This window comes from Bactrocera dorsalis, chromosome 6 (genome assembly GCF_023373825.1).
Source record: "Bactrocera dorsalis isolate Fly_Bdor chromosome 6, ASM2337382v1, whole genome shotgun sequence".
NCBI lineage: Eukaryota > Metazoa > Arthropoda > Insecta > Diptera > Tephritidae > Bactrocera > Bactrocera dorsalis.
The window spans coordinates 6675720-6693659 of record NC_064308.1 but is presented as its reverse complement, the minus strand read 5'-3'; the positions used below and the strand labels follow the sequence as shown (position 1 = coordinate 6693659).

The following is a 17940-nucleotide window of genomic DNA, read 5'->3' as shown; positions in this document are numbered from 1 at the left end:
ATTCATATCGGGCCTTTCTAGAACTGAAAAGTCTTCCTCAATTGGTTCAATTAAATGAATTTCTTCCTTAACAAACGGGCATGGATTTAAAATTTGAATTTTATTGCCATTAATATAAATGTAATTTTTTTCAAAATTAATTATTGCATTTAATGGTCTCAAAATATTCTGCCCTATTAAGTAGTCGAATTTTCTATTAAAAAATGGTGTTAAATGCCAATGCACGAAGTTTTTACTATTGAATTCCGTAGGCAAGGGAGTTTTCACTTCTTCAGTAATGAAAAATTCACCACTCATTGTTTTTAATTTAATGGGATTTTCTAATTTATTTTCCCTAAATCCAAAATCTACTTTATTATTTAAAACTGAAATTGTTGAACCGGTGTCGAATAAACACTTCAAACTATTTCTACCTATAGTTAGTTTTACTATTGGTAGCTTCTCCCCCGGGCTGGTGACCGAAAATTTTCGCCCTGATTGTAATCCATATGGTCTACTTCCATGGGCACAGGTCTTTCACTTCTATTGCTATTCCTACTCTGTTGTGAATAGCTATTTCGTGATGATTGTTGTGGGTTATTATTATTATTCATTCTACTATTATTTCCCCAAAAACGTTGTTGTGTTGGAAAAGAAGGCTGAGGATTACTAGCATGTACCCTATTGTTTGAATCGTAATTATTTTGTGAGGGGTAATAACGCTGCCCATAGTTACTATATTTATTTTTATTTTGCTGGATTAATCCAGTATCCTCTAAGCAATAAAAAGCTTCCCTTAGTTTTCTAATATCCCTACTCAAAATTATGGAGGACAAATGAGGACTAATTCCGTTTAAGAAGGTTTTTAGAAAAAATGGCTCGTTGGCTTCCGGTGAAAAGGCTATGGGTTTCTCACAAACAAATTCGTACTTAATATTAGTTTTATCTAAAATATCCCTTAATTTTACAAAATATTCACTTACATTGTAGTGCTTAACGTTGATTGCCTGGTGGTGCAGACTCCTGTAGCTCTCCTTTACCCCGAAGTTCCGGATGAGTTCCTCCTTTACGTCGTCCCACATCGGTGTGCTTCCTAAAGTTCGGACTACCTTCAGGGCGTCTCCATTTATTTTCGTTAGTACGTAGCGTTGAATAACAAATTCCTTTAACGATGGGTTATCGTTAAAGAGGCGGAGTATGTCATCCACTTCTCTTATAAATGAGGATAGGTCGTAACCATCACTTCAGTTGAATGCCCTTATTCTCGAAGCTTCCTTCATGAGCTCGGAGCTGTTAATAGTTGCCATGGTGATGTTCGAATTTTCTTCTTTTTTTATAAAAACTGTTTTAAAGCCTCGGAAACGCCTTATTTTTATTTTTAAAATTGGTTTTGTTTTTTTTTTTTCCTTTTTTTTTATGTGTGGATTTTCTTCGGAAACTCCGAGCGACCCGTTTGACCAATCTTAAGATTATGTCAGACGTTTACCGACTGCGCCAATTACGAAACAATTTTAGACGACCGGCTCTTTAGAGTGTCAGAATAAATGTGTCTCTCTATTTCAAAGATTTTCTTGCTTTTATAGTTTTACAAAAGTACTTATCTTCTAATTTACAAAAATTCTTATCTGTGGGAAAATTCCACAGTGCTGCCTATCCTTTATTACTATCATGTGGCTGCATTTGCATTTAATATTTATTTAGGATCCGTGTTTCTTCTCATATCTTAATTTTACATATCTTCTGGTTTTCTTAAATAAATGTATCTTCTTATCTACCAATCTATCTCCACACCATCTGTGCTTGCTGTTGTTCTTGGGTTAGCATGGGATGTAACTCGCGTGCAACGATCGGAAATGGGCTAAACAAAATTTGGGACGTAAACAGGAAATGATAGTCAGCGAAAGTATAGCAAAAATATGCTTATACGTTTCGTAATAATTATTAAGAAATGTAAATATTTTTGGTGAGAAACGCAAATTTGTTTGGTGTTAACTTGCATGCTAAGTCAAACTCGCGTGGAAATTTCCAGAACAAAAGAAACGTTACAAACTGTACAAAAACAGTACCAATAACAAGAACTGTAAGAACAGAAAAAAGTTTAAGTGCTATATGTGCAATTGTGGAAAAAACGGACATTTTGCGGCGGCGTGTAGACAGCCCAAAAATAATGGGTATAAGCAAGACGAAAATAATTGTGAGCGTTCGTGCTTTATGATAAATGCAAAAATCTTTATCGGCTATAAGTCTTCGCATCCTTGTTGCGACCGCAGTTTGTTTCAAAACTATACCAGTATTAGTGAGACGATCTGGGGTCGAATCGTTACATCCGTGTACGGATCGGCAAACGTACGAATGAAAATTACGTGATACGTCAATCGTATGTGGCGATTGGCATTATGACATACGAAAGCGAACGGATCGTAATGTGTTTTCAATTCACAATAGTTTTTAAATTCCACATTGCTATGGATCGTATTTTTAGGTCGCAATAGATGTGGAACTGTCAAAACTGTCGCAAAATATTTAATAAATTTGTTAGTTTAAACATCAAACGGTTGAATATCAAGATGGATCCGACTTTGTTTTTTTATATTTGAGCTCTAGTGAGAGTGATAGTGATGAAAAAATAGTGCGGAGGCAACTAAGAGATCGGAGCAATCCTTTGGCACTGCCGAACACAGCGTAGGTATATAAAAATTAAATCATGAAACCTCATTAATGAAGTTTTCTTTGCAGATTTTTAAAACGATTTCGTCTAACTAAAGAGGCTTTTGAATATGTCCTAAATAATATATGTTTAACGCAATCTGACGTCAGAGCAGTGCCTCCAGTGCTACAATTAGCAACCACGCTCTCACATTTGGCTAGCGGTGTATACCAGCACAGTGTAGGCAGTGACTATTTAATCCGGATTTGTCAAAGCACTGTTTCGAAGCTGACATCCCATGTACTTAAAGAAATGGAAACGAAGCTGTGCCCTCAGTTTATACGGTTTACACCAGAGGATTCCCTTACGTGTAAAGAGTGGTTTGTGCAGCAATATAAAATTCCAGGAGGTGAATATACACTTTACTAAAATAGTAATATTACTAATTATAAATAATTTTTAGTTATAGGGTGCGTTGATGGGACCCACATCGGCTTACAAAAACCCACAGTGAACGAGCACATGTACTTCAATAGAAAAGGCTACCATAGTATCAACGCTATGATAGTAAGTTGCTTTTATAATATATTTCTTGAATATACATTTATGCATATTTGTTAAATTTTGTATTGTCAGATATGTGATCACACTTACAAAATTTTGGCTATTAACTGTCAATACGGTGGTGCAGCCCACGATTCATTTGTTTGGAAACACTCGGACCAGCGAAGAGTTTTGGAAGAACGATTTCAGCACAACAGGAATGAAAATTCACGGCTTTTAGGTATATTTTCATTTTGTTCTTTTTACCACATTTATTTTATTTATATTTTAACAGGGGATTCTGGCTACCCATTGGAACCATGGTGCATAACTCCTTACAGAAACGCTTCGGAGGGTGCAAATGAAGCTATGTTCAATGAAATACATTCCAAGGCAAGATGTATCGTCGAACGAACTATCGGAATTTTAAAAGGACGCTGGAGAATTTTAGGATATGGCAACAGAGGAAGGTACCATCCGACAAAAGTGGCAATATTTGCTAACGTTTGTGCAGCATTACACAACATCTGCATAAAATTTAAAATAAATTATGATCCTCAGAATTGCGAATCTGATCAAACAACGGATATCGACACTGGGGTAGCGAACCGCCTCACCGCAATCGGCCAAACAATAAGGGATCAAATAATGCACTCTTTAATAAATTGAAGATGAAAATGTCTATGTATTTATTCTTGTAAATTTTTTTCCCTTCTAAACTGAAATACAAAAATTTTGTTCATATAAACTCATTATTTTTATTAGTCGTTTCATCACGTTTGTTGGTTTTATCACATTTCTTAAATATTAAATAAATAAAATTCAAAAAAAAAAAATAAAGCTCTATTAAATTAAAAAATTCATTAAATGCTTAAAACTAAAAATTCATTAAATACTTAAAACTAAAAATTCATTAAATGCTTAAAACTAAAAATATTTACATCAATGTACCAAGTTTTATAATAAATTCCTTCGTAAGGTTTCGAGCTCCAATTTTTTTATCTCGTGGTCTATTTCCCTTGTTGATTGTTGAATGCGGTGCTTTTCCAACTTAATGACAACCACCTTTTCCTGTAGTGCCAGCATTTTTTCTTGTGCTGCTACTAACCTATCAAGCTTTTGGTCTATGACTTTTTGAAAAGCCGATAGCGACTTCATGTTTTGTTGAAGTAACTCCAACTTCTCGTCACTCCTACTTTTTCTCCTCGGTGTGCGTGGAGTTTTTTCTGTTGCTATTGTTGTAGCGAGTAGCGACTGTGTGGAAGTTGTTGGGCCTCGTAAGGAGCTGGGGAAAGGGCTTGCCTCCTCATCACTGCTATCACAGTTAACGATAAACGTCGAAGCTTGCGTAGTTGGGTTATTTCCAAATGCAGAAACATTTGTTATGCCTTCTACGCAAGCTTTGAGTCCAGCTGCTTCAATTAGCAGTTCGTCCGTCGCAGTGATCAACTTTTCATTATAGGGCCCTCCACCAGTTCGCTGCTTTGATGCCTTATTGAAGGAAAGTTTTTTTTTTGCTTGATATTTTTGATCAGCAAAAACCTAAAAAAACCATAAAAATTAATATTTTATCAAAATATATTGCATATAAATTATATACATACCTTCCTCCACAACTTAGCATCTTTAACTGGTGGCCCCACGGCATTAAGCTGCTTCGCCAGTTCTTCCCATAATTTGTTGGATGCAATTCTTCCCTGCGCAGAGTTTGGAAGGTTATTTTTTGCCAAACATGGATGGCTTGACATGAATTCCGCCATCACATCTTTTTGTTTAGGATTTAGCTTATTATAATTTGCCCTAAAATAGATTTATTATAAAAAATTTTAAATTTAAAATTTACCAAATACTCACATTTTTAAATAATTCGTCTGTTACGATCGGTAGTTTGCGTTCGAGTGACGGTTCGAACGAACGGATACGTTTATATACTCGTTCACGTGTGTCATCATGCCAGATTACGATAGAAGAGTTACGATCACGTATGTCATAATACGAAATACAGACTTTTACGTGACGAGTGATACGTTCACGGATGTAACGATTCGACCCCTGGTTTAGCGGGTGGCATATATATAGAAGCAGTTGGCCGCGGCGACGTCGTCGTCGGCGGTACAACAATTATGTTAAAGAATGTGTTGTATGTACCAAATTTGCAAATGAATTTTGTGTCAGTGAGTAAAGCAATCGAGAGTGGGCATACAGTTACATTTAAGCTTGATTACGTGAAAATTTAAAACAACAAAAATTGTGTTCTATTGAAAGCATTCAACAATAACGGACTATTTGAGTATGCATACGACAAAAACAAGTGTTTTAGTACAGTGGAAAATAAGAAAAATATTATGATAGTGCATGTAAGACGCATAATCGGTATGGACACGTAAATTTCGGTTGCGCAAAGGACATGTCAAGTAACCAAAGTGTGTCAGGGTTACATATCGGTAAGGTACCGAAAGAGAGTGTAATGTGTACATTTTAAAATATTCGGATCGACGGTAGGGACCCTCGATAAAAAGCAGACAAAAAAGTTTCGTTGTAAATGTAAAGAATACATAATGATCGGATATTCAGATATAAGTAAAGGTTATCGTCTTTTCCATCAAGTAAGCCGAAAAGTAATCATCAGTCGTGATGTCATATTCGTTGAGAAGACGGTGATGGTGAACTGAAGGCCGTAGTGTTGCCCACAGAAGCAAAGCAGTTGCAGAGTAAAATCGAAGATGGTGAAGTAGCAGAAGATAGCAGCTCGTTGGCTGAAGAAGAATCTAGAGAAAAGAATCATGACAGCAACATCATACAAGATAATGTCGTGGTTGGTCGAGGTAGACCAAAGTTTATACGTACAGGAATGAGAGAACGACCAAAGAAGCCGTACAACGAGTTACATGTTATAAGTAGAAGCTCCTCCGAAGCGCCAAATAGTGTAGTAGAGTAGCGAATGGAAAGCGTGGACGCTTGCAGATTTACCAAAGGTCAAATAGTAATCGGTTGCAAGTGGGTGTTCGCGGTTAAGCGTGATAAACACGGCGTGGTTAAACAATGTAAGACACGTTTAGGAGCTAAAGGTTGCAGTCAACAGTATGGCATAAACCATTCAGAGACGTTTTCTCCTGTAATCAGATATGCCAACATACGTATGATAATCGCATTGGCAGTAGAGCATAGTAGACATCTACACCAAATGGACGTGGTATAAGCGTATCTGAACAGCGATTTACATGACGAAGTCCAGAGTGTTTCATGGATAGAAAGTATCCAAATCGTGTGTTGAAATTGAAGAAATCTTTGTATGGTCTAAAACAAAGCGGTCGTGAGTGGAACGCTAAATTAGACACTGTTCTTCAAGAATTGGGATTTAAACAATATCCCAGTGAGCCGTGCATTTATACCAGGAGTTCGAAAAGTGTGATGAACTTGATAGCCGTGTATGTAGATGATCTGATCATCGCGAGTTCCAGTAAGCCAGAACTCCAGATAAAAGCCTAAGTAGGAAGCAAATGGGATGTAATAGATGGTGGAAAGTTTACACATTTCCTGGGTATGGAAATTGAGCCTAACGACGAAACTGGTAGTGTAATATTATTGCAGAAACATTATATTTTAAAGCTACTTAAAGATTACAACATGGATGATTGCAGAGAGGTCGCAACTCCATTAGATGCTGGATTTAAGGTGCAGTGTAGCAGCAATATTTATCTATCATAGGTGCGCTGATGTATTAGCGGTTTCTACGAGACCAGATATCCTGCATTCGGTGAGTAAATTATCATAGCGGAATACAGATCCGCATGTTGAGCACGAAGCAGGAGTAAGACATGTGTTACGATATTTGAAGAAGACAGCAAATTATAAATTAGACTAACGCATAATCGGCAAAGCTATTGAGGGTTTTGCAGATGCAGAGGGGAGAAGTAACCCTAGTGACTGAAAATCGTGTTAAGACTATGCTTTTGTTACAGCTGGTGGCGTATTCTCTTGAGATACGAAGAAGCAGAGCATTGTAGGCTTAAGCAGTAAAGAGGCCGAATATATTGCGCTATCTGCGGCAGCGAAAGAGGCGTAATATACAATACTAAAAAGCTTCTTAAATAAATAGTTTTCGAGCAGAGTGGACCAATGATGTTAAACAATGGCAATCTAAGTTCACAAAGCCTGATAAGAAATCCAACCCATCATGCAAGGAGTATCATCACATTCGTAAGATGTTTAGCAATAATGAAATATATTTAAATTATATTCCAACTTGTAATATGATGTCAGGTACTTATGTTAACTAAGAACTTACAAAAGTTAAAGCATGTTATGTTTTCAAAAGAGATGTGTGAGAGGAGTGTTGGAAATAAAGTTTGAATTTTTATATAGCAACACTCCCATCACTATTTTCTATTCTCCCCACTCTTCCATATTCGTTATTGAATTATAGCTTGTAAGAAAGACATGTCAATATCAGTATTTGCCTCGTTTTCAACCTAGAGAGGAGGTAGACAGTCGTATTAAAAGCTTTGCTCAAGAATTTAAACTTTAAACAGCGTTATTATAACGGCGTATGTTGCGCATGAATTGTTTGCACTTCTGATGATAACCCGTAAGAAGAGAGTTAAGTGGTTCAGGTAAAGGGATAATTTTTTCTAATTTGGCTTTTTCCTTGTAAGCAACACATTCCTTTCGACCTATGTTCGACCGACGACGTCTTCTAGACATGACTTTATAATTTCGCAACAAATTTCCATATTATTAGTATGTGTCGTAGTAAAAAGTATCTGAATACTTACCATTAAGGAACAAATGATAATTAATAGACAAAACAAACAAAATATTTTTGTTTCTGAATAAAATATTATTATTACGTTTTTGTGTCATTTGATAAAGACAGACAAAAGTAAAACCAGAAAAAAACAACAAACACAGACGAAAGCCGTAGCACATGAAAGTTTTAATTAGGTCTGCTCTCATATCGCTTTCAAGTAATAGCGTAGCTTTTCAAACGCTGCTTTGTACATTATTTTGATAAATCTCGTAGGGCTCAGCCTGCGTTTGCAATGTAAGCGGAAAAATTTAAATATTTACGACCTCTCATCAGAAATCTCAAAAATAACAGTATTTCTCCACTATTTAATGGATGTTATTCTACACATAAACTTTTCCCTTCAGTCAATCTATCTATAAAAAAAAGCCGCATCATCATGAGGAAATATCCCACTGAAATCTCTCGCTTTACGCATCAATAACAGCACCCAAATTTGTCGGAAAGAAATCGAAATGAGAGTCCATCATACGTACGTATGACATTATTAGTTCATTTATGCAGTCTTTGTAATTTTCCGATCTATGGTTTACTAGAAAAGTTTGGACAACGTTCTTAAATATTTCAAGGCGAATCCTTGTTTATGTATGTTCCCATATATGTGAACCTGCAAATGTTCCCTCTTTAATTTTTCCCTCGCTAAGTTTGGAGAATCTCTCTTTCAGATACATACATACAACTACTGGTATCTCTAGGCATAGCTTTTACAAAGTTTTTATGAGGTCGATCTTTATGTGCAATGATGATAAAATAATGCCTTCAGGGGGTTACTCTGTAAGGCGTTGTGCAAAAGAAAATGGACTCTATCGAGTTAAGGAACGTATTCCTTATATCAGTAACAAGCTTCAAAACAACCTTGAGTTTGAATACCACAACAACCTTATCTTAAAACAAATCAAATGTTTTTAGCAAATAATATGTATATACGAGTATGTAAACAATCCTAAACAAATAATATAATCTGTATTTAAACAAACTATCAACTAGTAATAAGTAAACATACAAGTACTATTTAGTACAAATAGAAGTAAGAAATATGTAATAAGTTAGTCTTAAGAGTATAAACAAAGAGTAGACATTTCGGGGCAGCTCAAAATATAGGAGATGTTCGAACAAGCAAATAACTGTAGCAATATTGCGACAGTGTTGTTTTTCTGCAGATACTCAGCTAATACTTATGTATATTGCAACATTTTTGCGTCGAATATGACGCTATATATGCTTATGCTATACTGCCGAAGTGATTGAGACTCGAACATCCCCATATTCTTTTGACTCATTTTTACCTCTGGTAAAAATTAATTATCGCGAAAATGAAACTCTGTAATGCAATAAGCACATTGGTAAATGCGTTTAACGCATTCGTATTTCCCTTTCGCAATGTCGGCACTCTCCATTGCGTAAACGAATGAAAAAGTTATGGTTGCAACAAACTTTTCATTCGTTATAAAATTGGCAATGGTAACGGATGCGCAACGAAAGTTCGTAGCGCTTGACATATTTGTAGTATAAACTAACTAAAATAATTTATTAAATTAAACTTAAAGGTAATTTTTATATATATATAAAGGGCAAAAAGTGGATAAAGAACCATACAAATTAGCGGTCGAAAATTTTGAACACAAAACAGGATTGATTTTGAAAGAACAAAATTAAAATTTGTAATATTAGAACTAAAAAGACAGTTTCAAAAATTGAACAACGCAACCAAAAACATATCAAATGTGAATTATATTTTCTATATGGTGTACTAATGCCGGTTGCTTTTTCATTCATTATGCTTTTGTATGTAAATGTTTTTTGTCTCGGGTCGTAGAAAGCCAGAAATCATTTTACTGCAACATGTCCCGATAAATAACTCGCGGCACTTATTGTTTTGTGCGCAAGTAAAAACATTTCTTGTTCTCGAGCAACTCACATACAGCTGTCGGTGGGAGAAGCAAAGGGTGCCCAGGTGGTATTGCAAGGTGTGTTCCAAAGTAAACAGGACTAAAAAAAAAAACAGAACAAATGCTTTTTTCAGCTAAATCATTTTATTTTATTCAAAATTGTCTCCTTCTGCTTCAATACAGCTTTCTACACGGTCCAAAAGCATGTCGAACATACGGTTACATATCAAGTGAATACGGGGAGTGGTTAATGGTTAAAATGTAATTTTTGGTCGTCAGTCAATTTGTACGGAACAAACCGTGCACACACCTTTCATAAGTCCAAATGTTCGGTCAAAATGCAATAAAACGAAGTTTGGAGATGTTGAATTCCATTTACATGAATTTCAATGATGATTCATTATGAATTCACGCACAGTTCCGATGAAATGTCTGGTGATCACGGATTTTGATTGGCCCACATGTTGATCGTCATTTATGTCCTCACGACCGCTTTGAAAACGTTGAAACCACTCGTGCACTCTGCTACGGGATAGGCAATTATCGCCATAAGCTCGTTTCATAAATTGAAAAGTTTTGGTAAAAGTTTTACCAATTTTAAAACAAAATTTAATGTTGGCTCTTTGTTCGAAGCTTTACTTCCAATAGATGAAATGTCATAAAATTCTCAGTGGACAATCGATAAAGATCACAAATTCTAACGCACAAATCAACATATAGATGGCGCTACTAGGCGATTCAAAAAGTCCTGGATACTTTGGAATGCACCTTGTATAGTTTGCAAGTGACTTTTATTTATTCTGATAGAGAAAGCCACTTTCAGAGGAAATTGTAAGCGTTTGAGCTGAAAGTTTGTGGCTATTTTAGAGATTGTGGGTATCAATACCGACTTTCCTTTGCCCCCTTCAGTAATAATGAAGGCCTGGACTATTTGCCGCCTCAACTTTGTGATACGTAACCTAGTTCCGTTTCACAGACTGGGCGCGTCTAGATTACGCATAATATGACAGGCAAACCAACTCTAAGGGGGTGTTAAATCTTGGAAAAATCTAAGAACTTCTTCTTCTTTATTGGCGTAGACACCGCTTACGCGATTATTGCCGAGTTAACAACAGCGCGTCAGTCGTTTCTTCTTTAGCAATGTGGCGCCAATTGGAGATTCCAAGCCAAACCAGGTCTTTCTCCACCTGGTCTTTCCAACAAAGTGGAGGTCTTCCTCTGTTTCCCCCGGCGTCCATCAGGACCTAGCCAGCGTAGCTGCTGTCTGTTAATTCGCTGAGCTATGTCAATGTCGTCGTATATCTCGTACAGCTCATCGTTCCATAGAATGCGATATTCGCCGTGGCCGATGCGGAAAGGACCATAAATCGTTCGCAGAACTTTTCCCTCGAAAACTCTCAACGTCGGCTAATCAGTTGATGTCATCGTCCAAGCCTCTGCACCATATAGCAGGACAGGAATTATGAGCGAATTATAGAGTTTGGCTTTTGTTCGTCGAGAGAGGACTTTACTTTTCAATTGTCTACTCAGTACGAAGTAGCACCTGTTGGCAAGAGTAATCTTGCGTTGAATTTCCATGCTGACATTGTTGGCGGTGTTGATGCTAGTTTCAAACTAGACGAAATTATTGGGTTGTCAAAAAAGTCTTGCGGTATTTTCGCTAGTTCGCGCTGAAAGCGCCTAGTTCTAGTTTTATTCGTCGCATCGGGTCATGCTATACCTTTTTGGAAAGCTCATTTCACGCGCTAACACGTGCATTATTAGGCCAGAATTATATAGAGCAGCCCTCGTATATGATACGTTGACATTGACATAGTTCAGCGAACTAAAAGACAGCGGCTAAGCTGGCTAGGTCATTTCGTCCGAATGGACGCCGGGGGAATAAGAGGAAGACCTCCACTTTGTTGGAAAGACCAGGTTTGGCTTGGAATCTCCAATTGGCGCCACCTTGCTAAAGAAGAATCGACTGGCGCGCTGTTGTTACCTCGGCTATACCCGTGTAAGCGATGTCTACGCCAGTAAGGAAGAAGATAATTAAAATTTTCAATATTAGAGCTAACCAGTGCCAAAAGTTGAACGACACAACTAAAAATATATAATACAAATCTTACATCAACGTCTTAATCTGATTTATTCCCTTATGACACAAATGTTCATGCACCTTTCTTATTAATACCTTACGTAGTCTTCGGACAAAATAATTTTTTTCTTCTTGTTACTCCATTTGTAGTATATACTATTCTCTTTAATGAAACTGTCTTTGTCCTTTACTTTGGGTTTTTCTTTTGGTCCTCTAATATTTCCTCAATCTTTATGATATTAACTGTTTTTAAGGTGTCTTCTTCATTTTCGTGGCTTTCATATACAGAGTTTCTGCTTGTTATAAAAATTTACTTTACCTAGAAATTGTCTTATTTGTTTCTTATTTTGTTGTGCTGCAAATTCCGCTATAGATCTGAGGTTATCTTTTAAAGGTGTGATTGTATTACCTTTTACTATATGTCCTTACAGTCTTACAGATTGTGCTGCAAATTTACGATTTATTAACTTCAGACGGAACCCTTCTTCAGCAATTGCATCTAGCAGTCTGGACAAATGGTCCAAATGCTGGTTAAAAGTTTCTGAAAATACCATAATATCGAATATATAATTCATCACAAAATTTGATAGGTCGTGTTTTCTTATCACATTCGTGAGGATTCTTTGAATTATAGCAGGAGATGTTTTCAGCCCAAAGGGAAGGCAAGTCCATTGATAATAACCTTCTTGTGTAACAAAGCCTGTCTTTTCTCTGTCACTGACCCTTAGTGGTATGGACCAAAAAGCAGAATTAATATCAAGCGTAGTAAAATACTTGCAGTTTATCGTTTTTACTAATAGATTTTCTATTAGAGGAAAGGGCTGTGACTGTGGGGTAATAGTCTTATTAAGGTCTCTGAAATCAATACACAGTCTTGACTTTCTCCCTTCATCACGTTTGAAAGCCAATGTTACTGGTGCTGCAAATGGGCTAGAGGATTCTTCGATTAGTTCATTTTTTAGCAATTGTCCAATTTGCTTCTCGATTTCTTGTTTATCATCTAAAGAGCATCCATATGGTCTCTTTGAGCAATATTTCTCTATTTGTAGGTCTATAAAAGCTTCATAGTTTTTCACTTGGCCTACATAATACTTATCTTTGGCACATATGTGTTTATAATCCTTTAGTAATGCACTTATTTTCATTCTTTGGTCTTCATCTAAATAACTAGTATCTTTATCAAATTTTTTCACATCTATGCCCTCATTGAAATTTATTTCATACTAGCTGACCCGGCGAACTTTGCCCCGCCCAATTTTTATTTTTTTTTGGAAGTCATAGACTCGTATAACTTTACCACAAATAATATAAACTTCAAAAAACTTATTTTCATTTAATGTTTTTAATGTTTGTAGCGCCATCTACTGTAACATAGCGCACTCAATACCGCTGTTAGCGCCACCAACAGGTGGATAGCTCTTTGCTAATAATAAACAAATAATTTGCAATAAATAAATAATGCGACTATAAGGAGAGTTATAAACTATCCTATCTTTCAAGTTGGACCAAACTGCACACAGTGTTGAAAATTTCATTAAAATCGGTTCAGTAGTTTAGGAGTCCATCGAAAACAAACATCGTGACACGTGATTTTTATATATTAAGATTGTAATATTTCTGACTTTAACTCTTTAGTTTCAGAATCTTCATTACTTTTATTTTTATCTTCACGGGGGCTGATGTATTCATGTACACTTGGGATGGCAATTTCTTGAAGTTGGATATTTAAATTCCCATCATGGGTCAACCCAAACCGTTTTATTGTATCCAGCTCCAAAAGCAAATCATATTTAAAGTTTTTATCACTACAAATAAATGCATTTATTTCTTTTTTAATATTCCGTATTTCACCATTTAATTTACCTTGGATTTATCACTTAGTTTCTTTAAGATTTCCAATAATTTTCCATCTGTAATAGATCGGCTTGTGACATTAAACATATTTCCAACATCATCTTTGTACAGTGCTAAAATATCACTTGGCATGGAAACCCACACTTTTCTATTATTACCTTTTTTCTTTTTAATCTTCAAAAATTCTGGTAACTATATCAATTGAGGGTGATGTTTTACTGCTTGAAAACCTGGTGGTATGAGGTACATTATTCCGTCCTCTTTGGTAATCGACTTTATAATCATTACGTTTTCTTTGGATCTTCATCTGCAGTCAACTCAACCTTAAATTGTAATTTCTCCATGATTTACTAATATCGAATCAACTCTGACAAATGTCGATTTATTGTAACGGGTGATTTTTTTGAGGTTAGGATTTTCATGCATTAGTATTTGACAGATCACGTGGGATTTCAGACATGGTGTCAAAGAGAAAGATGCTCAGTATGCTTTGACATTTCATCATGAATAGACTTACTAACGAGCAACGCTTGCAAATCATTGAATTTTATTACCAAAATCAGTGTTCGGTTCGAAATGTGAAAATCCGCTTTTTTATCGACAAATTTTGTTCAGCGATGAGGCTCATTTCTGGTTGAATGGCTACGTAAATAAGCAAAATTGCCGCATTTGGGGTGAAGAGCAACCAGAAGCCGTTCAAGAACTGCCCATGCATCCCGAAAAATGCACTGTTTGGTGTGGTTTGTACGCTGGTGGAATCATTGGACCGTATTTTTTCAAAGATGCTGTTGGACGCAACGTTACGGTGAATGGCGATCGCTATCGTTCGATGCTAACAAACTTTTTGTTGCCAAAAATGGAAGAACTGAACTTGGTTGACATGTGGTTTCAACAAGATGGCGCTACATGCCACACAGCTCGCGATTCTATGGCCATTTTGAGGGAAAACTTCGGACAACAATTCATCTCAAGAAATGGACCCGTAAGTTGGCCACCAAGATCATGCGATTTAACGCCTTTAGACTATTTTTTGTGGGGCTACGTCAAGTCTAAAGTCTACAGAAATAAGCCAGCAACTATTCCAGCTTTGGAAGACAACATTTCCGAAGAAATTCGGGCTATTCCGGCCGAAATTCTCGAAAAAGTTGCCCAAAATTGGACTTTCCGAATGGACCACCTAAGACGCAGCCGCGGTCAACATTTAAATGAAATTATCTTCAAAAGGTAAATGTCATGAACCAATCTAACGTTTCAAATAAAGAACCGATGAGATTTTGCAAATTTTATGCGTTTTTTTTTTAAAAAAAGTTATCAAGCTCTTAAAAAATCACCCTTTATAATACGTGAGATGGTACCTGAGAATAACACACAATTGGATTTATCTAAAAACAGAAAGGTTTATTGTTATTATGTACACAAATTGAATTGGGATAAAAAGTTTAAGTACATTGTAAATCCCGGTCTACTAACCTAAAAACAGAAAATCAACAATTAAAGGTTTCTTCCTTCCAATACCTTAGTAGACTAACGCTGTACTACTTTAACTTATTAAATTAGTTAATTTATGCAGTTTACTTCTCTTACACAAATATCTTAACTATACTATTTTATATAATGCAAAACAAATGACCTCCTGAGCACGCTTTTCTGATTTTATCTCTGGTCAGTGCCGTCTGTCAAATATCATGTCATATTTGTAAGGGTAGTGTTCACTCACTCTATTGTAAGGCTGCGTTCACAACATACAAAGCTTGTGTCATTTGCACATTTGAGCGTAAAAATACGATTCCTTTTGAATGTTGACGCGATACACATGAGCAGTACAAACGATACCTTTATGATAACACAAATTAAATTTTTTTAAAAAGAAACAATTAATAAAGAAATACAAATATAAATGAATGTAATTTTTCGGCAGTCGACCCGTCTTCGATGGTTGTTTACTCACACCGAGTCGTATCTTCTGTCACAATCAAATCAGAGGCGTACTTTTTGGCAAATACTCTCAGAGGCGCATTTTTGTGGCGTGACAACTCGGCCCTTCCTGACCTAAATCGTCTTCGATTCGTTTCTACGCCAAGGCTTCTTTTTGTCTGATGCGTAGACGGAACAAAATTTCTTGTTTGGCATTTGTTAACGTTTTTCGAATCTCTGCTTCCATTTTTCACTTTCATTGGAAACGTTTACTACGGCTTGCTTACGCTTAAATGGACCCATATGATCCAGATGACGTTGTTTCTGATAACAACACTTAATGCATGCTGCTATGTAGTTTTTAACGTATTTCCTCATTTTCGGAAACCAATATGTCTGTCTGATACCTTGAATAGTCGTTTCTAGCGCTGTATGTCCTGCTTGGTCATGGCAGAACTGTACAATGCGCCAGCGTACCCCTTCTGGGACCACAAATTTTGGTCCATCGGGCTCTTTGCGATATAAACGATTATTGCGTAGCTGGTACTCAGCCTTTAGAGTTGAATCATTTGGTGATGTTACGTTACCCTTTAAGACGTTAATAATTTTGAGTAATTTTTCGTCTTGGAGTTGTATCGTGAGAAGCCAGTCGTTGTCAATACTGGCTACTGTAAGGACAAAACCTGCAGGATCGACTTCGTTTGCAGGTTGATCAGGCGCTCGACTTAAAGCATCGACATGCTGTAAACAACTACCTAGACGATGTACAATAACAAAATTGTATTCAGGTAATTTGAGCCACCAGCGAGCTATTTTAGATTTTAACTTTTTATGCTCTTTTACATCGTATAAAACAAGAATAGGATCGTTCGTTAACGCTTTGATGAGGGTTTCGAATTAGTGTTGTTGTTCACTACCCCATATAAATTTGTTTTGATTTGATTTCGTTAACAAAACAGTAATAGGCTTCGAAATCAAGGAGTATTCTGGGACAAATTTTCGGAAAAACCCCATTAGACCTAAAAATCTTCTAACCTCCGTTGTATTAGTCGGTGTTTTAAAATTCTTTATAGCGGCTACCTTCTGCATACCCGGTGTGATACCGTTTTCGTCAATGATATGCCCGAGGTATTCTATTCGTTTTTCGAGAAACCTACATTTATCGACACGTAAAGTAAGTCCTGCTTCTTTAAGAAGTGAGAAAAGTCGTTCAAGACGTAAAAGTCCTTCACATACAGTTTTACTTGGAATAATTATGTCGTCCAAGTAAACTAACACTTCACCTGTATTGAGTTTCGACGCGATTTTGTTCATTATGGATTGAAATATGGTCGGTGCATTCACTAAGCCAAAAGGCATACGATTGAATTCAAAGTGACCATCTGATGTCACGAACGCGGTATACTGTTTCGGTGATTCTTCAATTTCGATTTGGTGATAACCCATCCTAAGGTCAAGAATGCTAAAATATTTATTACCCGCGAGTTGTGCGAATTGGTCTTCCATGTTCAGCATGGGAAATGGTTGTTTAACCGTAATTTTGTTTAAACACCGATAATCTACACAGAGACGATGTTCTTTATTCTTTTTTTCGAGCAGGACGACTGGGGACGAGTACGGCGATTCACTCGGTCTGATTATATTATTTTCTAGTAACTCACTTACGATTTGCGATATTATAGGTCGTTTTGAGAATGGAATTCGATATGGCTTTAATTGAATTGGATTATCGTTATTTAAAATAATTTTCATTTTCGAGATTTTACACTTTCCAATATTTTCAAGACTGTTGGCGAAAAGTCCACGGTATTCATACATTATCTTTTCAAAATATTCGTTTTCGGTTTTATTCAAACCTTCAATGCAATTAATTTGACGTATTTGTTCAACACGACATTCACCGCTTTCGATTATGAACCGCGTATTTGTAACACATAGTACATCTTTGCCGAGAAGTACATTTTCGGAAATAAGGTCATCATTGACTACCACCATGTCTGCTTCGAGTTTATTATCATCAATTTTTAGCATTGTATTTATTTTATGGGTGGAGACGTATTCTCCCCCACCAAAACCATATATTGTCGTCAATTCGTTTTTTAAGTTACCGATTTTCTTAGCGAATATTTTGCGCACAAGGGTGCGAGTGCTACCCGGATCGACAAAAGCATTTGTATCGCGTCCATTTACACAAATTATTTTTACTATACCTTCATTACCACTTTCT

The 17940-nt window shown here is 36.3% G+C and overlaps 2 protein-coding genes across 2 annotated transcripts in view; both read left to right on the top strand.

The window, feature by feature from the left end:
• Window positions 1–17940, top strand: part of LOC125779127 (uncharacterized) — a 41109-nt gene that overhangs the window by 12722 nt on the left and 10447 nt on the right. The gene's annotated exons all lie outside the window — the stretch shown is intronic.
• LOC105222725 (putative nuclease HARBI1) lies at window positions 2902–3848 on the top strand. Its single transcript, XM_049459839.1, has 3 exons — window positions 2902–3035; window positions 3090–3193; window positions 3263–3848. Exons 1-3 carry the CDS (start codon window positions 2939–2941, stop codon window positions 3836–3838), a joined length of 777 nt encoding a protein of 258 aa, XP_049315796.1. The 5' UTR covers window positions 2902–2938; the 3' UTR covers window positions 3839–3848.